General features: G+C 35.7%; 3 protein-coding genes and 1 long non-coding RNA gene across 4 annotated transcripts; all 4 read right to left on the reverse strand.

Moving 5' to 3' along the window:
* Positions 1-1,133: 1,133 nt before the first annotated feature.
* Positions 1,134-6,254, reverse strand: LOC127144173 (uncharacterized). The gene is made up of 5 exons (XM_051079743.1): positions 6,138-6,254; positions 4,256-4,534; positions 4,087-4,167; positions 3,742-4,003; positions 1,134-1,414 (listed from the first exon to the last, which is right to left on the reverse strand). The coding sequence occupies exons 2-5, from the start codon at positions 4,340-4,342 to the stop codon at positions 1,134-1,136; spliced, it is 711 nt and encodes a 236-aa protein (XP_050935700.1). The 5' UTR covers positions 4,343-4,534; positions 6,138-6,254.
* A 1,375-nt stretch (positions 6,255-7,629) lies between these two features.
* Positions 7,630-11,045, reverse strand: LOC127144174 (uncharacterized). The gene is made up of 5 exons (XM_051079744.1): positions 9,606-11,045; positions 8,993-9,510; positions 8,536-8,820; positions 8,359-8,464; positions 7,630-8,262 (listed from the first exon to the last, which is right to left on the reverse strand). The coding sequence occupies exons 1-5, from the start codon at positions 11,043-11,045 to the stop codon at positions 7,630-7,632; spliced, it is 2,982 nt and encodes a 993-aa protein (XP_050935701.1).
* Positions 11,046-17,469: 6,424 nt separating this feature from the next.
* On the reverse strand, positions 17,470-18,076 carry LOC127144266 (uncharacterized). The gene is made up of 2 exons (XR_007815870.1): positions 17,976-18,076; positions 17,470-17,894 (listed from the first exon to the last, which is right to left on the reverse strand). It is a non-coding gene; the product is annotated as an uncharacterized LOC127144266 (long non-coding RNA).
* Positions 18,077-18,158: 82 nt separating this feature from the next.
* On the reverse strand, positions 18,159-24,596 carry LOC127144265 (uncharacterized). The gene is made up of 5 exons (XM_051079972.1): positions 24,590-24,596; positions 24,413-24,489; positions 24,277-24,328; positions 18,323-19,347; positions 18,159-18,231 (listed from the first exon to the last, which is right to left on the reverse strand). Exon 4 carries the CDS (start codon positions 19,335-19,337, stop codon positions 18,660-18,662), a length of 678 nt encoding a protein of 225 aa, XP_050935929.1. The 5' UTR covers positions 19,338-19,347; positions 24,277-24,328; positions 24,413-24,489; positions 24,590-24,596; the 3' UTR covers positions 18,159-18,231; positions 18,323-18,659.
* Between the last annotated feature and the right edge of the window lie 775 nt (positions 24,597-25,371).

Genomic DNA, 25,371 nt, shown 5'->3' on the forward strand with positions numbered 1-25,371 from the left:
TAAACACGATAAAAAAAGTGTCTAGGAACTCCCTAAACACTCTGTTCATCAAGTCCATAAACACTGCCGGAGCATTCGTCAAACCAAAAGACATCACAATAAACTCATAGTGTCCGTAATCTGGAACGAAAGGTCGTCTTCGGTACATCACCATCCTTAATCCTCAGCTGATGATATCCCGACCGAAGATCAATCTTTGAGAACATTGTAGCTCCCTGTAACTGGTCAAACAAGTCGTCAATCCTGGGCAAGGGATATCTGTTCTTAACGGTTACCTTGTTCAACTCCCTATAGTCAATGCATAGGCGCATTGATCCATCCTTCTTCTTAACAAATAAAACTGGCGCACCCCAAGGTGACACACTCGGTCGAATGAAGCCCTTATCAGGCAATTCCTGTAACAGCACTTTCAGTTCTTTCAACTCTGCTGGGGCCATTCTGTACGGGGCTCTGAATATAGGAACCGTGCCCGACTCCAACTCTATGGAAAACTCAACCTCTCTATGAGTTGGTAACCCTGGAAGTTCTTCAGGAAAAACATCCGGATAGTTCCTCACCACTGGTTCTGATGACAAGGATACATCGACCTCTATAGTATCCACCACGCTCGCTAAGATACTCCAAGTACCCTGACTGAGCAGTTTGCTGGCCCTCATGGCTGAGATTACCTGAGGCAACGACCTTGACCCTTCTCCCTTAAATTTAAAACTGGCCATCGAGAGAGGGTTAAACGCTACCACCTTACGGGAACAATCTATGCTGCCATGGTTAGCGGCCAACCAATCCATACCCAGAATTACATCAAAGTCGAGCATGTCCAGGACTAACAGCGTTATATCAATCATATGGCCTGCTATCTCAATCTGGCATGCTTTCACCTTTTCCTTTGACAATATACACTTCCCAGAAGGAGTAGACACTGATAAAACATGGTGTAGGGGCTCTACCTCTAAGCGGGCATGCAACCCAAATGCAGAAGAGATAAAAGAATGTGACGAACCCAAATAAAACAAAACTAAGGCGTAATTCCCCAATACTGGAAGCATACCTGTCACCACCGTGCCTGCCCTCTCAGCCTCGATCTTGTTGGTAGCTAAGACTTTACCCTGATGTGGAGCACCTGCTCCCTGATTCTATGCATTCCCGGTAAGCCTCATTGGGCATCTGTCAGCTGTGTACCCCTCTTGCCTACTTAAAGCAAGTTCTGGTCCCAAATAAACAAAGGCCCAGATGATGCTTCCCACAAGTGGTACACAACGGCTTCCCTCTGGCGGCTTCCCTCTAGCAGCTTCCCCTGCCTCAAAAGGTTTCTGCTGGAAGCGGCAAAACTCACCACCTAATCTGAAGTTCCGCTGTGGCACTGAAATAGGCTGCGGCTGAGCCTTCCTTTTCTGCCCGAAGGTCAAACCTCTACCTGCACCCTTGGACGAGTTAGCCCTCTCCTGTAAACTGAGATCCACTGCCAAGTGCAGTGCATCGGCATGAGTGGCGGGTCGGAAGGCTCGAACCAAACCCTGGATGTCTAGCCTAAGGCCTCTAACAAACTTATTAGCTCTGGCTACCTCAGTCGCTATCATCTCGGGAGCGAAGTGGGATAACATGTCAAACTCCGCATCATACTGCTCTACTGTCATTTCGCCGTGCTCCAAGTTCAGGAACTCTTGCCGCTTGGCATCTCTCAAACTAGCAGAGAAGAATTTCGCATAGAAACTCTCCTTGAACTGTTGCCACGTGATCTGACCCACATCACCTCCTAGCATTCTCTCCGTCGTCTCCCACCATGCAGTACCTCTGTCGGTCAACATGAAAACAGCGCATTGAACCTTCTGATCCTCAGGGCACTTCATATACCGAAATATAGTCTCCAAAGAAGATAACCACAGCTGAGCCCTAATGGGGTCCTCCAAAGACCCATCGAATGTCGTGGGATTATACTTCCTGAAATCTCTCAAGTGCTTGGCCTCTGCCAACAACTGATCCGGCACGATTTGGGGCATAACTGGAACTGGAGCAGGAGCTGGCGGGGCAGGCTGCTGCTGCTCCCGCATCTGCATAATCAAATCCCTGAACCTCTGCTCCATAGCAGCGAGGTCCGCATGAGTAACTGACGCAGCCAGGTCAGTGGCTTGGGCTACAGGCTGCACCTCAGGTTGAACACGTCTTGCTCCCCTTCCTCGGCCTCCTCGGCCACCCCTACGTGCACCTCTTCTTGGCGGCATTTCCTAACAACCACTAATGATCCCTTTAGTCATATGTGATAATTAACTTTGCAGTTTAACTTAGGTAAGGTAATGCATATAGAGTTATACATATAATTTCATGAGAGCGTACCTGACGAGTGGCAAGGATCGTTTTAGCCATAAGGACACAAAAACACAGACTCACATCATAAGTCAGTCTACAGAACCTAAAACTTAGGCTCTGATACCAACTGTAACGATCCAACTTTTCGGACTAAGCTGAGGTCACTACTCAGTACCAAGACTCGACCACATAACACATAAACTCATAAAGGACCGGTCACGATTCATAAAAAACGTTTTAGAAATAATACCAACAAAACAGTTTCGGACCCTATTTTAAATCAAAATCACGAGAGTTCCAAAATACAGTACTCAACTCATCAACAACAAAATCACAACCAAATATTCTAAACATGACTCGACCCGACAATGAAAATACGAGTAACAAAATACATTAGCGGAAGTATAAAGAAAACCAGACGCGTCCATATGGCCTTCACGCATCCTTCTTGCCCCTCGTCGGTCTGCCCCTCGTTGTACCCTTACCTGAAAAGTTAAAGAGGAAAAATGGTGAGTATAAAATCTACCCAGTAAGGGATCCACACTACAAGAAATAACATAAATGATAGCTAACGAAAAACGCTATAATAGACTTTTTATACCGTTTTTCGAGAGTCCTGACAGCCCATGTTATTAAAAGTCTGGGTCTTTTTATAGCGTTTTCTCGAAGCTATAACTAGTGCTATCGTAGAGTTTGAAGATATAGCTTATATACGTTGCTATAAAAACATTTGATAGCGTTTTTCGTTAGAGCTATAATAAGTTAATATAGCTTAAATAATGTGCTATCTTTAATATGTAATAGCGCTTTCTCGACGCTATAGTATAGTATTTATAACTATAATTTTCAGCTATAATAGCCTTTTTTCGATGCTATAATATAGTATTTATGACTATAATTTTCAGCTATAATAGCCTTTTTTCGAAGCTATAATATAGTATTTATAACTATAATTTTCAGGTATAATAGCATTTTGTCGATGCTATAGTATATTGTTTATAACTATAATTTTTAACTATAATAGCCTTTTTCGACAGTATAGTATTTATAGCAATGATTTTCAGTAATAATGCTATTTAATCGTTTTCAATCAAAATATAGGTAACATTTTTCTCAAAAATCTATAAAACCATTCATAATGTACTAAAATTACCAAACAATGTAGTCATTCTAAATGTACCAACCATACACATTACCAATCAAAATACACATATTAGTAAATAATGTATGAACCGCACAAATTAACCTTCAAAATACAAATAAAGTTCATCATAAGTCTACAAGCAAAGTTCGTCATAAGTGTACAATCTTTAGTCCTCTGGTGAAGACGACTCCATTTCATTCACCTACATAAATTTGTAAAACATATATTAATTAAACAAGTATAGAAAATCTTTAAAAAATGTAGACAAAAAATATTAGAATTAGACAACATACTAATGATCGCTTTATCAGATGGCCATGCAACTGTACTTCCCAAAGCTTCTTCAATACATGTCATTTCTGATGTTGGCCTCCACAAATATGCGTTTGGTTTCTTTGCTACATCAATCCATACTCTAATTGCATGTGGACCAATAGGAATATGATGGACCATAGCAGTTGGATCATTAGAAGACCATCTTCCTTCAGCAACAATCTCTCCCGAGCCATACCAATCTAATAACTTGCACTTAGTTTGACTGTTGTTATTGATACTCTGTGAAAAGACAAATATGAGATACTAGAATAAGAAGATAATGACATCATAAACAATTTTCATCCTATTACAAATAAATTTACCGATGGAGAAGGCATTGGAGGAATATTTAGTCGCTTAAGCACACTTGCAGTAGCATTTGAAAGTTCCTCACTTGGTTCAGTCTATGATAATCACATATGAAACCAAAAATATAGTTAACTACTACGAGAAAAAAAAGAATCTAAGTTAGTAGAAGAAAAAAAGAAATACCTGTTTCTTTAAATAAGATAACATAAGTGCTTTCATTTCGATCATTTCATCTTTCATTGTTTTCATTTCTACCATTTCTTCCTTCATCTTCAAATATTCTTTTTCAAGAACCTTATACTTGTGATCTTGGTGAGACAAAAGAGATAGTTTTGAACGAGTCACACCAAACCCAAATCCTCTTACATGACCACGATCGGGGCCAAGAACTTTACTTAAAGCATCATCAACCACGTTTGTTGTTGAAACTGTCGTCTCAGCCTCAGTTTGTTCAATACGCTCCTAGCAATATATAAACAAACAGACCTTAACAATTATTAAAGATCTAAGCTGCTGTAACTTTTAGCTACTGTTTTAAGCTGCTGTTTTATTAAAGATGTAAGCTACTGTAACATAATTCTTAGTGGACTGTAGGTATTTTGGCTTGCTATTTTGTAACTTTTACCTACTGTTTTGTAACTTTTACCTATTGTTTTGTAATAATATATATACACTTCTAGCAATATATAAACACATATCTAACATTACACTTAGTCAAAGTGATGTTCAGCAATTCTTTAATACTGTTTGATTGGTGGTGTGTTGTAGGTTTGGAAAGATGTGGGAAAAGTTGTAGGCTAAGATGGATAAACTACTTGAGACCTGATTTGAAGAAAGGAATGTTTTCACAACAAGAAGAGGATTTAATTACTAGATGGATAAACTATAATTATAGGTGAACACAAATGTCTAAATCTGCACGTCAATATGCAAACAAAAGGTTTATTTTCTCTTTCTTCATCCTTTAAAGTTTATGAGTTGGAATGTAAAGTCTGTCTTTTTTAATAAAATAATGTGAAGGAAGACCAAAAATTGATTGGATTTCGTAGTTGAAGAAAGAGAGAAAGAAAGAAACTGGAATTGGAATGTAAAGTCTGTCTTTTTTATTTATTTTCTCTTTCTTCATCCTTTAAAGTTTATGAGTTTTCTTCTCTTCAGCCAACTTTCTGAGTTAGTCAAATCCATTATTGCTTATTTGATAATCTCTTGGACTGATTTCTCTACTTACTTCATTTGATAATCTCTTCATCTTCAATACTTCTCTTCCTATAAAGCTGCAGCATCCCCTTAATAAACCCCGAAAAATTAAAAGAAACGAAACTTCTGGTTCATGTCATTTTGATGAATTAACAATTGAATTGATCTGGAATGAAAAAAGTTGAAGAATTTATATATTAGAAGAGAAAGAATGGATTTGGGAATAGGTGGGTGTTCATTTAGAAGCAATGGAAGTTTTAGATCAATAGTAGTGGATGGATTTTCAAGATCTTCATTAAGCTTGGGTTTCAAGATAGGTGGGTGTTCATTTAGAAACAATGATATTCTTAAGCTTGGGTTTCAAGATAGGAAGAATTTGATTGAAATGTTACTCCATGTTGCTGAACAAGATAATGAAAAGTTCTTGTTGAAGTTGCAGAATCGTATTGATAGGTAAGATTTTGTTTTTTTGTTTTTTTCTTTTTTCTCTCACTTGTTTTCCTCTTTTAATTTCTTTTTATGAAGACGACCGGTCATCTTCCTTTAATGAATTTCTACTGTTTTTGAAATGTTTATGGGATGGTTTGGAAGATAATATTTTGAGTATTACTTTTTCTTGAATTTGTTATTTGACATTGTTAGAAAATCACAGTGTATATGTGTATTGAGAGTTATGATTGTTTGTGGAAAATTTGAATAAAGTTTATATGAATACATATGATTTTTGGTTGAATATCAAAAATCGTTAGAAAAGCTAAAGATTCCTGCACACAGAAAGACCCAACAACATATATAATTAAGATACCAAAAGATTCAATAACGATAATCAAGTCTAAGAATACGAACAGAAATTGCAAAGAAGACATACAAGTGTCTCAGCAACTTGTGAATTCACCGGTTGTCCATCCTTCCTTTTGTGAGCTTTAGTCCATAATGCAACCCTTGTGACCAAAGATGGATCCGAACTACTTTTTCTCTACAAAATGAGATTTATACAATGAAACCACATATACGATACAAATGCAAAATTAAAGTATAGTAACAAACTTTACCATCTCTTCGGCCAAGCGAGCATACCCTTTTCTACTACATGTATGTGGGAGTTGTTTTTTCTTCATGGCTTTGTACTTTTCACTTTTCAACTACTCAAATAAAAGACATTCAAACTTCACACAAATTAATAATTCAAATGTAAGTGTATATGTTTTGAAGTAGAGATTTACGTACCTTGAAGGTTGCACTAGTCTTCTCACTCACAAAATCCATCCAATCATCTATAGATTGTAAATTATCAGGCATAAGCTTCAAAATTGCATCCTTTGTTGGGGCATCTCGAATTTGTTTTACTAAACGAGATTTTCCAGCCCTCCATAATCTACCCATCTTTTGGAAGAAAAACTTTTTTTGCCAATCTTCCACATTGTACCTTGACTGAAGTATAAAAGAGTTAGAAATGAAAAATAATGTAACTTAATAAAGTAATGAACTTATTAGAGAAAAATAAAGTAACTTAATATCTGGATAGATTTCCATAACACTACTTTCAATCTTGTTGGTAGTTTTAGCCAATTCTCAAGATTCACTGGTACAACCTCCCTCACTAGTGGTCCAAGAAAAGAAGCCAATCCTACTGATTCATTACCAATGGGTTGTCCATATTCATTGAAAACAATGTCCTCTCTTGATTGTTTTTCAACGACTATTGTCTTCATTTTTGTAGGTCCTCTTGTCTTTTTTCGCAAAGTCATCGTTTCAAATGGAGGTTCTTCATCGACAACATGATCTTCAACTGCCTTCTCATTAGGCAAAGTTGTCGTTTCCAATTGAGGTTCTTCAAATCCATTCACGTTAGAAGTTGTTGCTTGCCTACGAATTGCTAATCTTGTTCGAGCAGCTGGTGAGTCTAATATAGGATTACCTTCAACTATCTTGTCAGTAGGCTTCGGTGATAAAGTATTGGGGTGGACATCAATGGGAGAACTTTCCATGTTTTCCTCATTTGGAAGAAGCAAACTATCACCAATAAGCTTCCTTCGTGTAGACCTTTTCTTACCTTTTACTTTTAGAGACATGGTATCTTGAAAGATAAAGAACAAAGAGCCATTGTTAAGCACATTCATTTAAGTGAGATGAGAATACATAAAAAGAAAAACAGAAAGAGAGTACATAAAATATAATACTTGTGTCTGATGATTCACATTTCACAAAAACGAATAGTCTAATGCTATAATGAAAGAAGAAAAAAGAAGAGGATATATAGAGAAAAGTCTAATTCACAATATCTCTATTGAGATGGGCACACCAAAAAGTTATAAGAACACTTTGGTTCTTCAAAAATCTATTACTTCTCAACCTACTTCTCAAACAACTTCTGAAATGAAAACACCTTCACAATCTTGTCTTGCATAAGTAAGCTCGTCACTTTCATCAACATCTTCAACTGCATTACTTATGTTTTCATTACTAACCAAAGTATCATCATAATTCTCATCGTACATTTCCAAGTCGTGAAACCCTCTTGGTGGTGCTTTTAATACGACATACCAATTTGAAGTGTCATTTTCTCTAGCGTAAAACACTTGTTTGGCTTGTGAGGCTAGTATGAAAGGCTCTCGTACAAACTTGTTTTGACTTTGATGTAAGTTAACAAGAGTGAATCCTTCCTCAACTTTTACTCCATTGCGAACATTTGCCCAATCACATTTGAAGATTGGAAGCTGGTAGACATAATAGTCTAACAAGATGATTTCTTGTAACACTCCGTAATAAGCAACTACATCCATAACTTGAGATTTATCTTTGGCACTAGATCGACATAATGTTGTAGCATCTACAGCAACACCATTGTTTTGAGTTGATTTTTCAACACTCTTTGTGTGAAATCTTTTCCCATTTATGATGTATCCAGTGTAAGACATTGCATTCTTTCGTGGTTCATTCGCAAGCCATTTTAACAACTCAGAGTAACCTTCAACGGATGAATCTAATTCAATCTGATAAGAATAAACATATCTACCTGTTAGTTAAAGTATCTTACAGTTTCATATATGCAGTGTTTGATAGGATGTTTACAAATTAGTTAGTATCACCTTAGACTTCAACCACAATGGAAATTGTTCTGTATGAATCTTCCAAAGTAGATTGGAATCTTTTTCTAGTCTCTTGTCTAAAACCATGAGTTCATTCATATGAATCCTGTCCAAATAAACGATCATTCATAGACTCAAATTACAGTATTAATAATATTGTTTAGGGTCATATCTCACTCTATAAATGGTTCCACCTCTGATGTGTTGAATAAGACATATCGATGTGCATTTTCAAGTACATCATCGAATAGTTCAATTGAAGTTCCAGAAGATATAGGACGACCCTCTAAGATGACATCGTTTTGGTATTCTTCATTACGTTGTTGACTATTCACTACCTCAACTGATTGTTTAAAATACTTGTTTGAAAAGTCAACACATTCATCAGCTAAGTAACATGATGCAATGCACCCTTCTGGTCGTGCTTTGTTTCGTACATAACCTTTCAATACCTTCATGTATCTAAAATAAATGTTATTAATACATGAAAAATCATAATTATGAATGGACCAAAGACATGTACCTTTCAAATGGGTACATCCAACGAAATTGAACCGGTCCACATATGCAGGCTTCGCGACCCAAATGAATTACCAAATGTGTCATTATGTCAAAAAATGACGGAGGAAAGTACCTTTCAAGAAGACATAAAATGTCCACCACTTCTTTTTCAAGATCCAACATAACCTCTCTATCAATTATACGTTGGCAAAGTCTATTAAAATATGAGCATAGCCTGTATATTGCATGTCTTGGACCTTTTGGGAGCAAGCCTCTAAGCACCACTGGTAAAAGTTGTTGCATCAACACATGATAATCATGAGACTTCAACCCCATCACTTTGCATTCATCTAATGATACACACTTTGAAATGTTTGAACTGTATCCGTCAGGCAACTTCAGTTTGTACAACCTTGAACAAAATATTTTTTTCTCGGACTTCGACAATGTATGTGGAGCTGGAGGTAGATAAGTTCTTCCTCCACAATCTTGAGGATACAAGTCAGAACGAATTTTCAAAAGTTGTAAGTCTTTTCTTGCATTAACCCCATCTTTTGACTTTCCATTTATATCTAATAATGTACCTATAATACTCTCACATACATTCTTCTCCACGTGCATGACATCCAAGTTGTGTCGTATTGGTAATTCCTAGACAATCAAAGTTTCAAATAGTTTATGACATAGTTCGAATCATACTAATTTGAAATGTAATAAGATATATCATAAACTTCAAGTTGGTTTACCTTCCAATATGGTAGATCGAAGAAAATCGATCGCTTCTTCCACCTTTGGTTTGACAAATCTTTATGACTTTTGCTCTTTTTCTTTTCACGTTTTCCCCAACAATTATTAAAATTTTGAAGTTGGGCATAAATTGCACTACCTGTAGCTATTTTGGGGGGTAACTCTTCTTCTATTCTACCGTCAAACCATGCTTTTTTTCTTCGATATGGATGAGCCCTTGACAAGAATCGTCTATGACCCATATATGCAAATTTTTTACTATGTTTCAACCAATAAGAACGAGTACTATCTCCACATGTTGGGCATGCATATTTACCTTTTGTAGTGCATCCGGCAAGATTTCCATATGCTGGAAAATCATTTATAGTCCACATAAGAATTGATCTCAAATTAAAATGTGTGTTGCCTACAATATCATAAACTTGTATTCCTTTCCATAGTTGTTGTAAATCTTCCACAAGGGATTGTAGATATACATCAATATCATTTCCGGGTTGTCTGGGACCAGGAATCAACAGTGTCAACATTATGTTTTCTTTTTTCATGCATAACCAAGGAGGAAGATTGTAAGTAACAAGCATGACCGGCCAACAACTATATCGACTACTTAAATTGGAGAAGGGGTTAAACCCGTCTGTAGCAAGGCCCAACCTAAGATTACGTGGATCCATTGAAAACTCAGGCCATTTTTTATCAATTATTTCCCATGCAACAGAGTCAACAGGATGTCTGATCTTTCCATCAGTACTTTTATGACTCAAATGCCACCGTAAACTTTCACTAACTTCATTTATTTTAAACATACGTTTAAGTCGTGGAATGATAGGAAAGTATCTCAATACCTTGGCGGGCACACCTTGTTTGATTTGGTTTGTTCGTTCATCAATCTTCCATCTTGAACTCGCACAATGAGGACAACTTTCTAACTTTTCATTCTCATTTCTAAATAGGCAACAGTCTTTAACACATGCATGAATTTTTTGGTAACCTAAATCAAATTCCTTAAATAATTTTCTAACTTCATAAATGGATCTTGAAATAACATTGTCCATTGGGAGCATGTCATGCAAAAGCCCCAAAAGGCTAGTGAAGCTTGTATCTGACCAACCATTAAAAGTTTTCAGTTTGTACAATGCTACAACTGCTGACATCTTTGTATACTTCGTACAACCACCATACAATGGTGTATTTGCCTCTTCCACCTTTTGAGAAAATTTGTTTTCCTTCCTTGATGTAGAATTGTCATGAATGATGTCCTCTTTTCCCATATATGTGCTCTCATAGAAGTTTGTTGCTTCACACATAAAACTATCATCAACTTCATTCTCCATTTCATCTCCTTCACATACTTCCCCATGATGGTACCAAAAGTTATATGTAGGGTCCATTCCCTTAATGACCAAGTGCTCATATATGATTTGAAAATCACAATGTGCCATGTTTCTACAATCTTTACATGGACATAAAAATTTGTTGGCATTTGGCTTCCTTTTCTTCACTTCTTGCAGAAAATTCCATGCTCCTTCCATATATTCATTAGTAGCACTATTAAATAAAATTAATTTAGTTAAATATGCATTAAAGGTTAGCTCAATATTAAAAGTTGGTTAATTTCATACCGATTTAAATGTACCCAATCTTTGTTGAACATTTTTGAGATGTTGGTGCATTTAATTGAATGACCAATTCAATCGTCAATGACTTGGTCAACAAGCACTGCTTGAGAAAAGAGAATATGAAAAGAAGTCAAAGAAGAAATGAAAAGGAACATAGATAGTACTCTTATTAATTAATCGTCACAACATAAATATTTTGATTATTTTGAGACAAGGTAATCCCATTTGCATGGGAAGCAAAAGGCAAGGCAAAGTCCTGTTAAGAAACTACTTGACTAGGTTGGGTAATCATGGTTGGTCAGGATATATAGGTAATCCTGTTAAGACAAGGTCCTTTTATAACTTGATCCAACACAAATTTTAACCCAATCAAACTCTAATTTTTGGTCTTTGCTGACGAATAACGAGACTGTTTTTTCTTTGTTTTCAAAGAGTTAGCGAAACCACCAAATAAAGAAAATGAACTAGTAAAATAACAATAAGTTAAAGAACAACTTGTTTGATCTGAACCGCACTAATTTGAGTCTGATAATGAGATAATTGAGTCAAAAAATGCAAAACATAAGTCAAGTCAGGTTGCATAAAAGAAAAATATTAACATAGAGATGTCGATATTGTTCAACAGCTCCCAACAAAAAATGCAAGTAGCCAATGCTAGGGGATGATTTTGTCCAAATATCTTCCACGTGAAACAATTATACAAATATTTCTTAAATGAAACAACGATAGAAGAGATATTACCCAAAAAATATCAAAATATACTAGAAAATTAAGCTAAATATGTCTCTATTCCAGATAATTTTGATTACATCCAGATTTCTTCTAAGAACAACCAACTTAGGAAATCATAACATTTCAAAATTCAAAGAACAACCAACTCAGAAATGATTTCATATTATAACAAAAAGGAGAAATAAACTCCATGCTTTTTTTCCCTTTTCTTGAGAAAACTGAAGGCAGCATTCATCAAGAAACTCCCACCTCGGCTCATTTAGCACACCTTTTTGATCTTATAACATATTGAGCTCAACGGTCTGACTATAACTGTATGTATAAATGATATACCAGAGCTAACAAAGGTGACTCGAGAAAAGTTACATTCTTGTTTACTGTCATATCTTAAAGTTTCCTTAAGCATAAGAAAACGGAGGGAACAACAAGCAAACATACATAGGAGAGGAACAGTGGAAATAAATGGCGAATGAATGAGTTCGACTTTCAGAAGCAGCCAGCTAAGAAAGTCGTAAAAGTGTACATTATCTATGTAAAGCTCATAAAAACATGCATATGAGAAAATAGAGATATCTTCAAAGGTTCTTGTTCTTCTCAGCATTGGTTTCAAATGCAAGCTGCAAACGGATGCTTGTAAAATGTAAACAATTGCCAAAGAACTCAAATGCCACAAAGGGAGAACTCAGGAGCTGTATTATAACCAAATAATATATCACACAGCAGAAATTGATTCGTCTACGACCTCAAGCAAGTATACAAGCTCACAAAACAAGCACATTCTATAGCAGATATGAGAAAAGGCGTGAAATAAAGTTGCAGAAAAAGATGCTAAAATGACAATTGTGCAGATAGATATCAAATGCTTCAATCAGACATTAGAATTCCGTCTAAATCGTTCCTGAGACATTAAATGCACTCGGCTAGGAATGGCAAAATTTCAAAGATTGTAAACCAGAATAAGCAGTTTAAGATTCAGAACTCAATATTGTTCATAAGAGGTGAAATACAAAGAACAAACTAATAACTCCTTTGATTATGCAGAAGACTGAAAGCTTAGGAACTGACTTGAAAATCTGATTAAATGAGTTGTAAAGTAAGAGATAAGGATATAAGAGATAGACAGCAACACCACCGTTTACTTGGTCAGTCTTCCTTCCATTTCTCCTTTTTCTTCTAAACTAATTTAATTTAATTCAATTCAATTTTTTACTAATATATTTCAAATAGAGTTTTCTTTGCTTTTTTTTTTCTCTTTTGGCATCCTTCGTTAATCACAAATCTTTGGTCCCTCACATTTTAGTATGTCAATTGGATTACTTCATATTCTCATATTTATGAAAACCATTTAACAATATGAACAATGACATGTTACCCAAGAAAAGTTACCTATGTATCTTCCAATTGAAAAGAATAATAAGTAAAATTAATAATTTCTTCTAACACATTTCATGTCAAACTGTTCTCATTAAGGCAATGATATATATACCTTTTCAGCAGCAGTTCATTGCAAAGCTAATGATGACGGGTAGAGACAATGACGATAATCGACAATAGAGAGACGACGAGCAGAGACGATAATCGACAATAGAGAGACGACGGGCAGAGACAATGACGACGAACAGAGAGACAACAGACACAGATGAAAGCAACGTCGTCGTCGGTTGAAATCGATTGAAGACACAGATGAAACCGTCGTCGTCGTCGAGAGGGCAGTAAAAAAGATGAGAAATGGATTGAAACAAAAACCCTATCGCGCGCAGAGCAAAAGAGATTTGGGCGTGAAATTTCAATTTGGGCGTGCAAAGCAAAATATAATTTTTCTTTTTCTTTTTCATTTTTTCTTTTCAATAGCCCAATTTAAATTGGGCTATCTTCAAGGGCTATTAAAAGCCCGGTTTGTTGTAGTGGTACTACCGGGCCCGTTAGGGAACAACAGTTAACTTCCTATTCAGGGGTACCCTACGTAAACAGTCTAGTGGTTCTGTAGAACGCATGCATCAGTCTCGTGATCCCGAAGGATGCACGAATCAATCTAGTGACCCCAAAGGATACACCTATCAGTCTAGTGATCCCGAATGATGCACATATCAGTCTAGTGATCCCGAAGGATGCACATATCAGTGTAGTGATCCCGAAGGATGCACATATCAGTCTAGTGATCCCGAAGGATGCACATATCAGTCTAGTGATCCCGAAGGATACACCTACCCGTAAGGTAAACTACCCCATAGATGAAGCTAACCGTTACCCCTCAGTACATACTGAACCGTCTACAACAGTCACACTCTGACAACATTCATATTACAATTTCGCCATAGGCTTCACCAGTCAGATAGTATAGGTTTAAACAACTACATCTGCAGTTGCTATATTCGTTTCCAATTCACATACCATGGTGATCTTCCTTAGATCCAGTCAACTAGTCAAATCAGAATCGGACTCATAGTCTTTCCACGACATAACTCCATGATCAATATCCAGACAATAGACTACCACATACCTAACCTTAAGACTTTAAAGTCCATCGACATACAATTCTAGTTCACAACGTAGCCCATTAACATAACTACAACATACAGAACATCCAGGCATCGGTGTCTACCCGTAAACAACTCCTTACACCCGATGGCACACAAGCTACAACTAGCGGTCACATTACCTTTAATCAGACAATAGCATAGTAGCGATACTTAATAGTCAAACATGCATCAATTCATTCAGTACAGTTATTAATGTGTAATCCCCTGTGGATTACTACGCTTCCAGCCTCGATCCGAGGTCCAGTAGTAGGAAATCCCTTACCTGATACTTGGTTATGCCCCTCGATCGAGTCCACGCTCAACGGATCCACCTAAACGAAATCACAAGGGTTTTAAACGATGATACTAGTAGAAGTCATTTTTAAATGGTCCTAAGCAACATCCATTGACTTACCCGAGAAGAGGAAAGCTATCTCCAAATAAGCCTACCACGAAACCCGAGAATTTGAGCGTCAACTCCCTAATACCTTCAAGGAACGAAAAGTAGGACCAAGTCTTACTCCAATATTCAAACTCGAAACGGTTATAGCAACATTAGGAAATTCACCAAAATAGTCCTTACTAAAGACTCATCGTGACCCGAAGTGGAGGGAGAAAATGGCTTAGGTGGCTCGGCTTGGCTTGGCTCGGCTCACCCTCGGCTCGCGGCTCGTGGCTCACAGCTCAACTCGCCTTGACACGGCTCACGACTCGGCTCGCGGCTCAACTCAACTCGGCTTGACTCGGCTCGCGGCTCGGCTCGGTCTTCGGCTCGCGGCTTGGCTCGCGTCTCGGCTTAGTCTTCGGCTCGCGGCTCACTCGAAACACACGGCACACACGCGAACGACTACCTTGGCTGCGCGCGACGACGGACGAAATTTAACACAGCGATGGCGACGACGGTTTGCGGTTTAGCCTGGACCTTCTGGGTTGCACCGGACGGCACACGGAGGAGGGGATGCCACTTGCGGTAGAGACAGAGGCAGCCGACAGATCTTTGGTTGCTGAGACCGAAAGAAGATCGGAAATCGATGGGGCCACGACGGACGAACGCTGGAGTGGTGAGGTTGCCGACGACGGAGATGGAGACGGTACTACCACAGGGAGGGAGATGGAGAGGGAGAGAAGGGATGGCGACTGGCGGGTGCGGAAGAGAGAAGGCTGAAGAGACGGCGGCGTTCGTGAAGACGAGGAAGAAGAATACGCAGTCGGGGGGGAGGCGCGGCTAGGGTTGTTTTTTTTAAAAAATATTATTTTATATATATATATATATATATATATATATATTAAATAATAATAATAATAATAATAATAATAATAATAATAATAATAATAATAATAATAATAATAATAATATTAATATTAAATAATGAATATAATATTCAATAATAATAAAATAATATTAATATTAAATTATAATAATAATAATAAATAATAATAATAATATAATTAATATTATATTATTCATATATCAATTTACAAGATATTAAATTTAAAGAAATTCATATCCCTAAATTTCTTTTTCTACCCTCTTCGAAGGAACCCGAGAATTTACACCAAAATTTTAAATTTTCGAAAAATCACACAAAATGATAAAAATTACCTCAAAAAATTCAGGACGTTACACTTTAGCATTCAAACATGAACACCGATCGAATGATATGAAAACAAAAACAAATTTCAATTAGAAAAAAATCAAAATAAAAAATAATTCCAACTCCAATCAACAAATTCAACATCGATTTCAATATATGGACAATTAAAACAAAAAAAAGAGGTTCAATTACCGAAAACAATTTAAATCAAAACACACTACTAGAAAATTGAGATTTAACAACATTCAAAAATTGTCGCCAATAGTTTTCTTGGCACATAATTTGCATCCTTGAAGCCTCTTGTAAAGATAGAGTCATTAATGACACATTGGAAAAATATCGTTAAAATTGCTTATATGACATTTGTTTGATGTCGCTAATGAAGTTATCATGACATTTAGAAACAGTCACTATTAACTAGACTTTGACACAACGTAATTGTCATTGTTTAGGACCAAATTGGTTTCTTTGTGTAATGTTTCCTTGTTGACGACATTTTTTTTTATTGTTAATTAGATATTTAGTAACATTTAATCACTTTCTACATATACTTATCCATGACACTTTTTCTTTTGTTATAATTGATTATATATTGTTTTAACATAAAATTGGTAGTGCATAGGCTGGTTTGCTATCAAAGCTAAGTAGTTGTATTTCCTTATGATCTTTTCTATGTAGTGAGATTGATCTAAAAAAAATCCCTGTTCAGTTCCAGTAATTTTAATTCCTAGAATTCATTAGTACAAAAACTGACTCTCTTGACGGTTTTAAACTGTCAAGAATGAGTATTCTTGACGGTTTCAAAATCGTCGTTGAATCTAGTGTCAAGAAAGGTCATTTTCTTGATGGTTATAAAAAGTGTCAAGAATTGGTATCGTTGACACTTTTTAACCGTCAAGTATTCAATTTTTCATGACAGTTGAGAACCGTCAAGAGGATACAATTTTATGATCGTTTTGAACCGTCAAGAATGAGATGATGAAGCCCAAAAATCGTCAAGAATACGACTATTCATGACATTTTAAAACCGTCAAAGTGCATTTTTCATGACATTTTAAAACCGTCAAGTATTCAATTTTCATGACATTTACAAACCGTCAAGAGTTAATTTTTCATGACATTTAATAACCGTCAAGAGTACTCTTTTTCATGACATTTGGAAACCGTCAAGAGTGCTTTTTAATGACATTTTAGAATCGTCAAGAATTTTGTTATTTATGACATTTGCAAACCATCAAGAAATGTATTGTTAATGACATTTCAAAACCGTCAAGCAATTTTTCATTTTTTTAATTGTAATTTATTTTATATTATTCTTCCTATATTATGCTCTCATTGGTCCAAAAATTCAACTACATATAAACGACAAATATACATCAAATGGCAACTAAACATCATCCATTCAATATCATTTCCAAAACTTTGCATCATATTCATATATCATTTACAAAACCAATATATATATAAACAATTTCAACAGATTTCCAAGAATTGAACTAAACATCATCTAATTAACTAACCTAGCCCAAAAGTATGTCATCCCCAATACATAAACTTTCATAATGGCAACCCCCTACATATATGAATAGTTCACCTATCAACAATTCACCTAAACTGTAATCCTCTACAAAGTCGCAAAAGTATATCAATCAACCCCTCCCCTCCATATGAACATTTCAAAAAATCAGCCACAAAAAATAAAGTTAATTTCCTTTTTCAGAGATGACGCCATAAGTCCTAGATCACATGTACGAACCCAAAAACTCCACCAACTCAACCCGCACCTCATCTAACTCGGCTTGTGAGTATGATTTTCGTGTATCAATCTGTAGACATGCAAAATAAATGAATTAGTATTCATGAAAATTATTATACGTACAAAAGAAATAGTTTGATATATAACGTACCGAATCCGAGATGACAATGCTTTCCCTATTTACAATTTCTCTCATATACTTCATGACATAGTATCCACACGTAGTGCTCCCGACTTGTAGTGGACACTATAAAAACAATAAATTAGAATAACGGTCTAGTCTTAATTGCTAGTAATCTACAAAATACAATTGAATTTAAATATTTATACTTGCCTTTACTGTTCGCCATAAAGTTTGTTTCCTGCTTTTATTAATGTTCTTTTGCGAGTGAAATATCGTTATTGCTCTATTTTGCCAAGATAAGATTGCACATATATTAGAATATTGTACATGCATTAGAATTATGAGCACTACATGATATAAAAGATTAAACTTACGTGTCGGTTACATATCTTGTAGTTGCTTTTGATGTCGTCCTTAGCGAGTCAAGGTAAAACACTGTATCCTCATACGCATTTATAGCAAGCAGTGCCTAATGACCCCTAATTATACAAAAATGTAAGTACTATTTTATTGTCAATGCAACAAATACCCCAACTAAACTTACCCGGGATTAAAAGGAGCAAGAACTACTTGGTCGGGTTTGGACACCATCAAGTTTTCTGCACATTCAATACTTCTAAATAGCCTTTTGAATCGTGGAATGGGTGGGAAGTACCATATCACTTTTGAGGGAATTTGCTTTCTCTCTTCATTTCTATCCTTAACGTTTTTTCACCTCAATTGACCACATTCAGGAGATTCTGTTGCATTAGCAAATTCTTTCCTATAGAGACAACAATTATTAGGACATGCATGAATCTTTTCATATTCCATTCCTAATGCACCTAATGTTTTCTTTGCTTCGTACAATGAATTTGGGAGTTCATTGGTAGTTGGCAGAATTTCCTTCAAAGTTTTAAGTAATTCTGAAAAACTGATATCACTCCATCCATATCTAACTTTTAAATTATACAATTTAACTAGAGTAGACAACTTGGTGTACTTTTTACATCCTTCATACAATGGTTTTTCGGCATCAATAAGCAACTTCTCAAATCCATTTGGGTCTTTTGAATACTCCTCGTGAGCAACTTCAATCATTTCTTTTACACTTCCAACATCATTCTCTTCACATGTATGTGTGTCAAACTTTGAACATTCTCCATAGAAATATGAGTTAGTAAGTGTTTCACCATGCCAAAACCAAATTTTATAACTTTCATCAATACCATTAACATATAAATGATCTCTAACATCCTTTCTACTATGCTTTTCACAATTCTCACATTTCAACCAAGGACAACCAATGTAAGAGGTACTTGTATTCGAAAATCCAAATTTGATGAAATTTTCCACGCCCAACTCATATTCTTTGGATAATCTACTTTTATGCATCCATGATTTATCCATAATTGTAAATCTATTGACAAATAAAGTAAATTAAATTAGTTCAAAAAGTCTTTTTGAGATAATAAAAAGAGAAAAGAAATATGGATATTGAACAAACATTCGCTTAATAAGACTAAGTTTCCACCAACTAACCAAATAAAGAAAATAAATTCCTATCCATGATCTATCCATAAGTGTAAGTCCTAAGAGAATTTATTGAGAAATGGTTATCAATTTGAATTATAATATATGAAAGAATACAAGAAATTCATATGAAATAATACAAGAAATACAAGATTTTAGCAACTCCTACTAACAAAAAGAATACAAGTTACAATAGGCCATAACCAAATCTATAACATTAAAATCCAACAATCAAAATACAAAGGAATAAGTACTTGCATGCAAACAAATGCAATTATTAAAACAAAGTCTAAATGGGTACTCTACCTTCTTTACAAAGGAATATCAAAATACATACTATAAGTGCTTCTTTTGATTGGTTTTTTTAGGTTTTTTAAGTGGATGAAATCAACTATAAAGTACATCCAAAACAATTCCTAAATGTTTCTAGTGAGTACTTCAATATAAGATAACTTCAATATATCCCAAATAGAAAAGCTTGGTGGTCCATGATTTCCCCTATAAACTTAATTGAAAATAATACAATAAAAAAGTCGTATTGGCCAATACACACAGTGGGTTAAAGTGAACACTAAATCTCCAACATCAAGAAACTTCATATCCCCTCAATCTTCTTGCCCAAGTCTATGGATGGTTGAATCAACTTAGAAAATTTGATGGCAACGCAAAAAGGGAAAAAAAAGTGACAAAAAAAGTTTGGGATACTATAAGGTTTAAGTTACTTTCAACCTTGTTATTTTTGTTAATATCAACTTGTAACATTGTCATTGGTCCTCATTACCAACTATTTTATCCCTTTAAATGAAGGCCCTTCTCTACAATTAAACATAGAGAGAGAGACCTTAATGAAATAAAAAGGTATACAAAGTTTTCTTTAGCAAAAGTTTAGAGCACATGTCAATGATGGACTTATTGGAAATGGATAAAAGTCACCTAAAAATGAATATAAAACTGCCACATGAATTCATTAGAGTGGTATGTTTTTCTATCTAATAATTGCAAGGTGGAGATATTAAATAAATGTACTATTGTAGATTTATAGATATCATTTAATGAATGCAGTGTAAAAAATCATTGGTCATGAACCCAATCAATCCAACAATTTATTCCAACAATAATATTGAAATCGCTAAGGAAACAACTACAAGGTTCACATTTTATCTCTTATCAAGCACTGGCAGTAGCTGCAAGGAAGGGTGGCTCGCGAGCGGCTTGGCTTGGGAGGTAGCTCGACAACAGAGATCTCGGCTCGGGTTGGCTCGGGTTGGCTGAGGTTGAAGAACTACAGTGGCAGCGGTTAGGCTTCGTCAGACGACACACGGGGAGAAGAATGACCCGATGCGGTGGGTGGTCGTCGAAGCTGCGGTGGTTGTCGTCAGACGACAAACGGTGGGTGGTCGTCGATCGAAGCTGCGGTCGTCAACGACTACAACGCACGGTCGAAGCTACAGTGGGTGGTCGTCGAAGCTGCAGTCGTCGAAGCACGGTTGGTTGAGGTGGCTTGCGGCTGTGGGATGAGGAAGAAGAAGAAGAAGATGAGGGAGGCGTCGTGCGGCTGTGAGATGAGAATAAAATATTTTAGGGTTTTTTTTTTCAAAAAGAAATTTAATAATAATAATAAAATAATAATATATTTAAAAAAATAGGTTTTTTTTATAAAACATTCTTGACGTTTTTAAAACATCAAGAAACATCAATAAATTTGAAAATGAAAATTTTTTACGTTTTAAAACGTCGAGAATTTATCGACATTTCTTGACAGTTTTGAAACGTCAAGGATAAATATATACATTTGACGTTTTAAAAAACGTCAAGAATATCGAACTCATAAAAATTCTTGACGTTTTAAAAATGTCAAGAATGTAAAATAAACAACTTGACGGTTCCAAAACATCAAGAAAAAATTGCATATTACTTAACGTTTCAAAACCGTAAAAAATTCTATAAATTGCCTCCCCTCCACCTTTTAATCAAAATTCTTGACGGTTTTTTCATTAAACCGCCCCTTTCTTGACGGTTTTTCAAGAAACCGTCAAGAAAAGAAAAAATCAACCGTCAAGAAAGGGTCTTTTTCTAGTAGTGATTACATTAGCTTATTCTAAGTCTTTCATGTCAAAATTTGCATTCAACATTGATTTTACATCATTTATGACGTGTAACTTTGATCCGAAGATTAATATGTCATCTACATGTAAGCATAGGATAGTGCATATATAAGTCATTCTCATATTTATAGTAGATGCATTTATCACTCTCGTTTACTTTGAATCCTTTAGACATGATTAGATTATCAAACTTTTCACGTTATTGCTTAGGAGCTTGTTTTAGGCTATAGAAGGATTTATCTTGCTTAGAGACCACAATAAGAAATCCTGGTGTTTCCGACACACAAAATGGCATCAGAAGAAAACACGTCAGGATAGACACCTTTCTCCAACGTCGTTTTGCACACAGCAGGAAAAGGTGAATACATTATTTTATTGTTAACTTTTCTCAATGCTGTAAATCAGTCATTGGGAAACAAGAATCTATTACTGACGTCTGAGTGTAAGGCGTCGGAAATAGTTAGCAATTAAATAAAATATATATTTTCTCCCGATGCCTCATGCACGACGTTTGGAATGGATGCCCCTATTTTGGATGTCACTCGTCATGTATCGGGAATAGTTAAAACCATTTCTGACGTCGTGCATGGACCGTTAGAAATGTTCGATCATTAATTATGCCAGATCACAATTTTTGACATCCCATGTAAGACGTCGGGAATGGTTTTAGGGTTTCCTGATGCCATTAGTGATTCATCAGGAATGTTTATAGCTATTCTCGACGAATCACTAATGGCGTCGAGAAACAGAGGGATCTTTCGATGTTTTCATGGTGAGTAAGGAGTTCTCTTATATAAAACTGGCTTCAATTATGTAATTTACATAACCGAAACGAAAGAAAAAAAGGGAAGAGAAGAAACAAAGAGAAAGGAGACTATCGGAGTACAAAAGGGAGACTACCGTAAAGCTTCTGTCACCACTATGCCCCTCGCCATCATGTCGTCGTGCCTCTGTCGCCGTCTGCCGTCGCTCATCCCTATTTTAGTAAGTTTCAAATCCTTAAATGTTAGTTTTACATAGGTTAGATTAGGTTAATTAATTTAGAGTTTTTTTTAAAATTAGTTTAGGATTTTAATGGTGAATTAGTTTTAGGGTATTGTTTAGGAATAGATTTTAGTTGTTGAAGTTGAAATTTTGAATGTGGGTTGAAAATTTAAAGGGTGGTTATTTGAGAAATTGATTTGGGGAATTGACAATTTGAATGTGTGGGTTGAAAATTTGAGGGGGGAGGGGTTGAATTGAAATTTTAAACGAGGGGTTGAATTGAAATTTAGAAGGGGTGGGGGTTTGCATTGAAAATTTGAGGGGTTTGGGTTGAAAATTTGAGGAAGAAGGGGTGAAATTGAAGATTTGAGGGGGAAGTCGTATTGAAAAATTTATAAGGGTGAGGGCTATTATTGTTTTAAAAATTATGTTATTTATGGATGAGCTTTGATTTGGCTATCACGTAGTTATGGTAGCATTTACTTCAAATTTAGTTGTTTATTTCTTAGTAGTTTTGAAATCATTTGTTGTTGATTTGGAACGGCTATCCTGCAACTATGGTAGCCTCTGTAGTTTATGTAACGACCCAACTTTTCAAACTAAGCTGAGGTCATTACTTTACTATTAAAACACTTCATTCAAACATAAAATTTATAAAACCGGTTTAAAAATCATCAAACATCCAAACATAAAACAAAATTGTCTTCTATTTCAAGACAAATTCAGACATTCATACCATCGTCTAGGAAATCATAAAAAACAAAACAAACTAATAAATATCCTTAACATGACTCATTTTCAATCCTTAAAAACAGTTAAAATTAAAGATGTTTAGGGGAAGCATAAAGAAAAAGGCATCGCCATTTGGCATTCTTACTAAGATATACTCAATAAGAAACCCACTACTGGTCCCGTTAGGGGTAATAACAGTTAGCTTCCTATTAAGGGGTACCCTGCAACATAACAGTCTGCTGACTCCACATGATGCACACATCGATCAGTCTTGTGATCCTGTCGAATACATATATCAATCTAGTGATCTTGTCGAATACACATATTAGTCTAGTAATCCTTAAGAATACACATATCAGTCTAATGATCCCAAAGGATATATAACACTTGGTGATCCCATAGGACACCATGCCAACAATGTACATTACCGCTTAGATAAAGTTAATAGTTACCCCTCGATCCATCCTAAACAGTCCATGACAGTCACATCTAAGAGGTACCTTTCAAACTAATAGTTCCATTTCAACGCATAACCAATCAAATGTCGAAGTTCAGTCAATAGTTTAAGTTTAGTCAACAATCTAAGTTCAGTAAACAGTCTGAGTTTAGGCAACAATAACAGTCGTCAATATACTCATATCTAGACCACACATTACAATCACACTATCTAAATCCAGTCAATTGTACAAATCATCACTATGTAACTACACTTGGCAATCAAATCATCTAAATTCAGCCAACACCACAGTTCATCAGTATATACAACCCACATATACAGTCCAGACCTCCATACTTCTTCAATAGCATAACTCATCAATATAAAAGTAAACTATACATAACAGTTAGATTGTATGCAATCAGTCAAAAGTGTATACTAGTAATGCTTTCTATACGAACATATAACAATCAACCCAGTGCAGTCACTATAATATAGCTCCATATCAGTCATTACGTTTCAAATCTCAAATTGAGTCCAATAGTAGGAAATCTCTTACCTCGAGATAGCTAAAACTCCTTGCTTAAATCGAAGTCCAATGAATAATCCATCTAAATGTAGATATAAGGGTTCAAATACTATGATAAGCAAAGTCACTTAACCAAAACACCCAATTCTAAATTTTTACAACTTACTGAAGCAAAATGGAGAATCGAACTCTAACCAAACTGGTTGGAACTTAAGGTATTCGAGCAGTATAACCCAACGACACCTTCAAGAATCAATAAACAAACTAACTAATTAATCCAACACTTGTAACTCGAAAAAAGATATGAAGCATAACGATCAAATAATCCACAATTTGTCCTTACCACAAGACTTACAATGAGAGAAAATCTATGCATGAACTGAATCTAATGATGAGTATAAGGTCGTGAGTTCTAAAATTTGATGGGCAGCGGCGAACTGGGCGCGCAGAAGGGGACGACGACCAGTGGCTGGAGCTTTTATTAACAAGACCTATCAGAGCGAACACCGTCTGCTTTGTTTCAGATCCAACATCGCACGTGGAGGAAACGACGGATGGAAGGAGGAGCAGCTCGGGATGACGGCTTCGGCTTCAGAAGGAGAACATCGAAAATCGGGGGGTGTGCGACTAGGTTTACAAAGAAGAAGTAGACGAAAGAGATAGGAAGGGCAAGCGTGAGAGGGTTCCTTTTTTTAAAAAAATTTATAATAATAAAAATATATAATAAAATATAATTATACTATATTATGTTATTATTATATTATTATCATCCTTTCTTTCTATTCTCTCTTTCTCACAAAAATAAATAACGTGCACCCCACCAAAAGAAAATCTTAAAATTATAAAATGAATAATGTTAAAAAATTACCTCGAAGTCTTGGGGCGTTATAAATTAAACTTAGCTTTAGAGAAAAGTTAGGGAGATTGTTATTATTGTTTATTAAGGGGAGTAAGTTTCGGGTGTGAGTGGAGGAATATACTACTTCTAATCAAACCTATTTATATTTTTTAAGGATAGACAAGGGTTAGATGAAACTTACGAATAAGTTTTCTATTGAGTATAAAGAGGAAGTGACCCAGTTTTTAGTTGTTTTCAAGTTTCTCATCGATGATTACAGATGAATA

The sequence above is a fragment of the Cucumis melo genome, chromosome 12 (assembly GCF_025177605.1).
Source record: "Cucumis melo cultivar AY chromosome 12, USDA_Cmelo_AY_1.0, whole genome shotgun sequence".
NCBI classification, from domain to species: domain Eukaryota; kingdom Viridiplantae; phylum Streptophyta; class Magnoliopsida; order Cucurbitales; family Cucurbitaceae; genus Cucumis; species Cucumis melo.

Bases quoted from the DNA above. Each gene is read 5' to 3' on its own strand.
- LOC127144173 (XM_051079743.1), bottom strand. From the start codon at position 4,342: ATGAAGGAAGAAATGGTAGAAATGAAAACAATGAAAGATGAAATGATC. The intron at 4,168-4,255 runs GTATTTCTTTTT...TGATTATCATAG, and splicing joins TATCTTATTTAAAGAAACAG to ACTGAACCAAGTGAGGAACT. The intron at 1,415-3,741 runs GTATGTTGTCTA...CCAAGGGTGCAG, and splicing joins ATCTGATAAAGCGATCATTA to GTAGAGGTTTGACCTTCGGG.
- LOC127144174 (XM_051079744.1), bottom strand. From the start codon at position 11,045: ATGGCACATTGTGATTTTCAAATCATATATGAGCACTTGGTCATTAAG. The intron at 8,821-8,992 runs GTACTTTCCTCC...CATTTATTTTAG, and splicing joins ATTTTATGTCTTCTTGAAAG to ATACATGAAGGTATTGAAAG. The intron at 8,465-8,535 runs GTGAGATATGAC...TTATTTGGACAG, and splicing joins GAGGTGGAACCATTTATAGA to GATTCATATGAATGAACTCA.
- LOC127144265 (XM_051079972.1), bottom strand. From the start codon at position 19,337: ATGGATAAATCATGGATGCATAAAAGTAGATTATCCAAAGAATATGAG.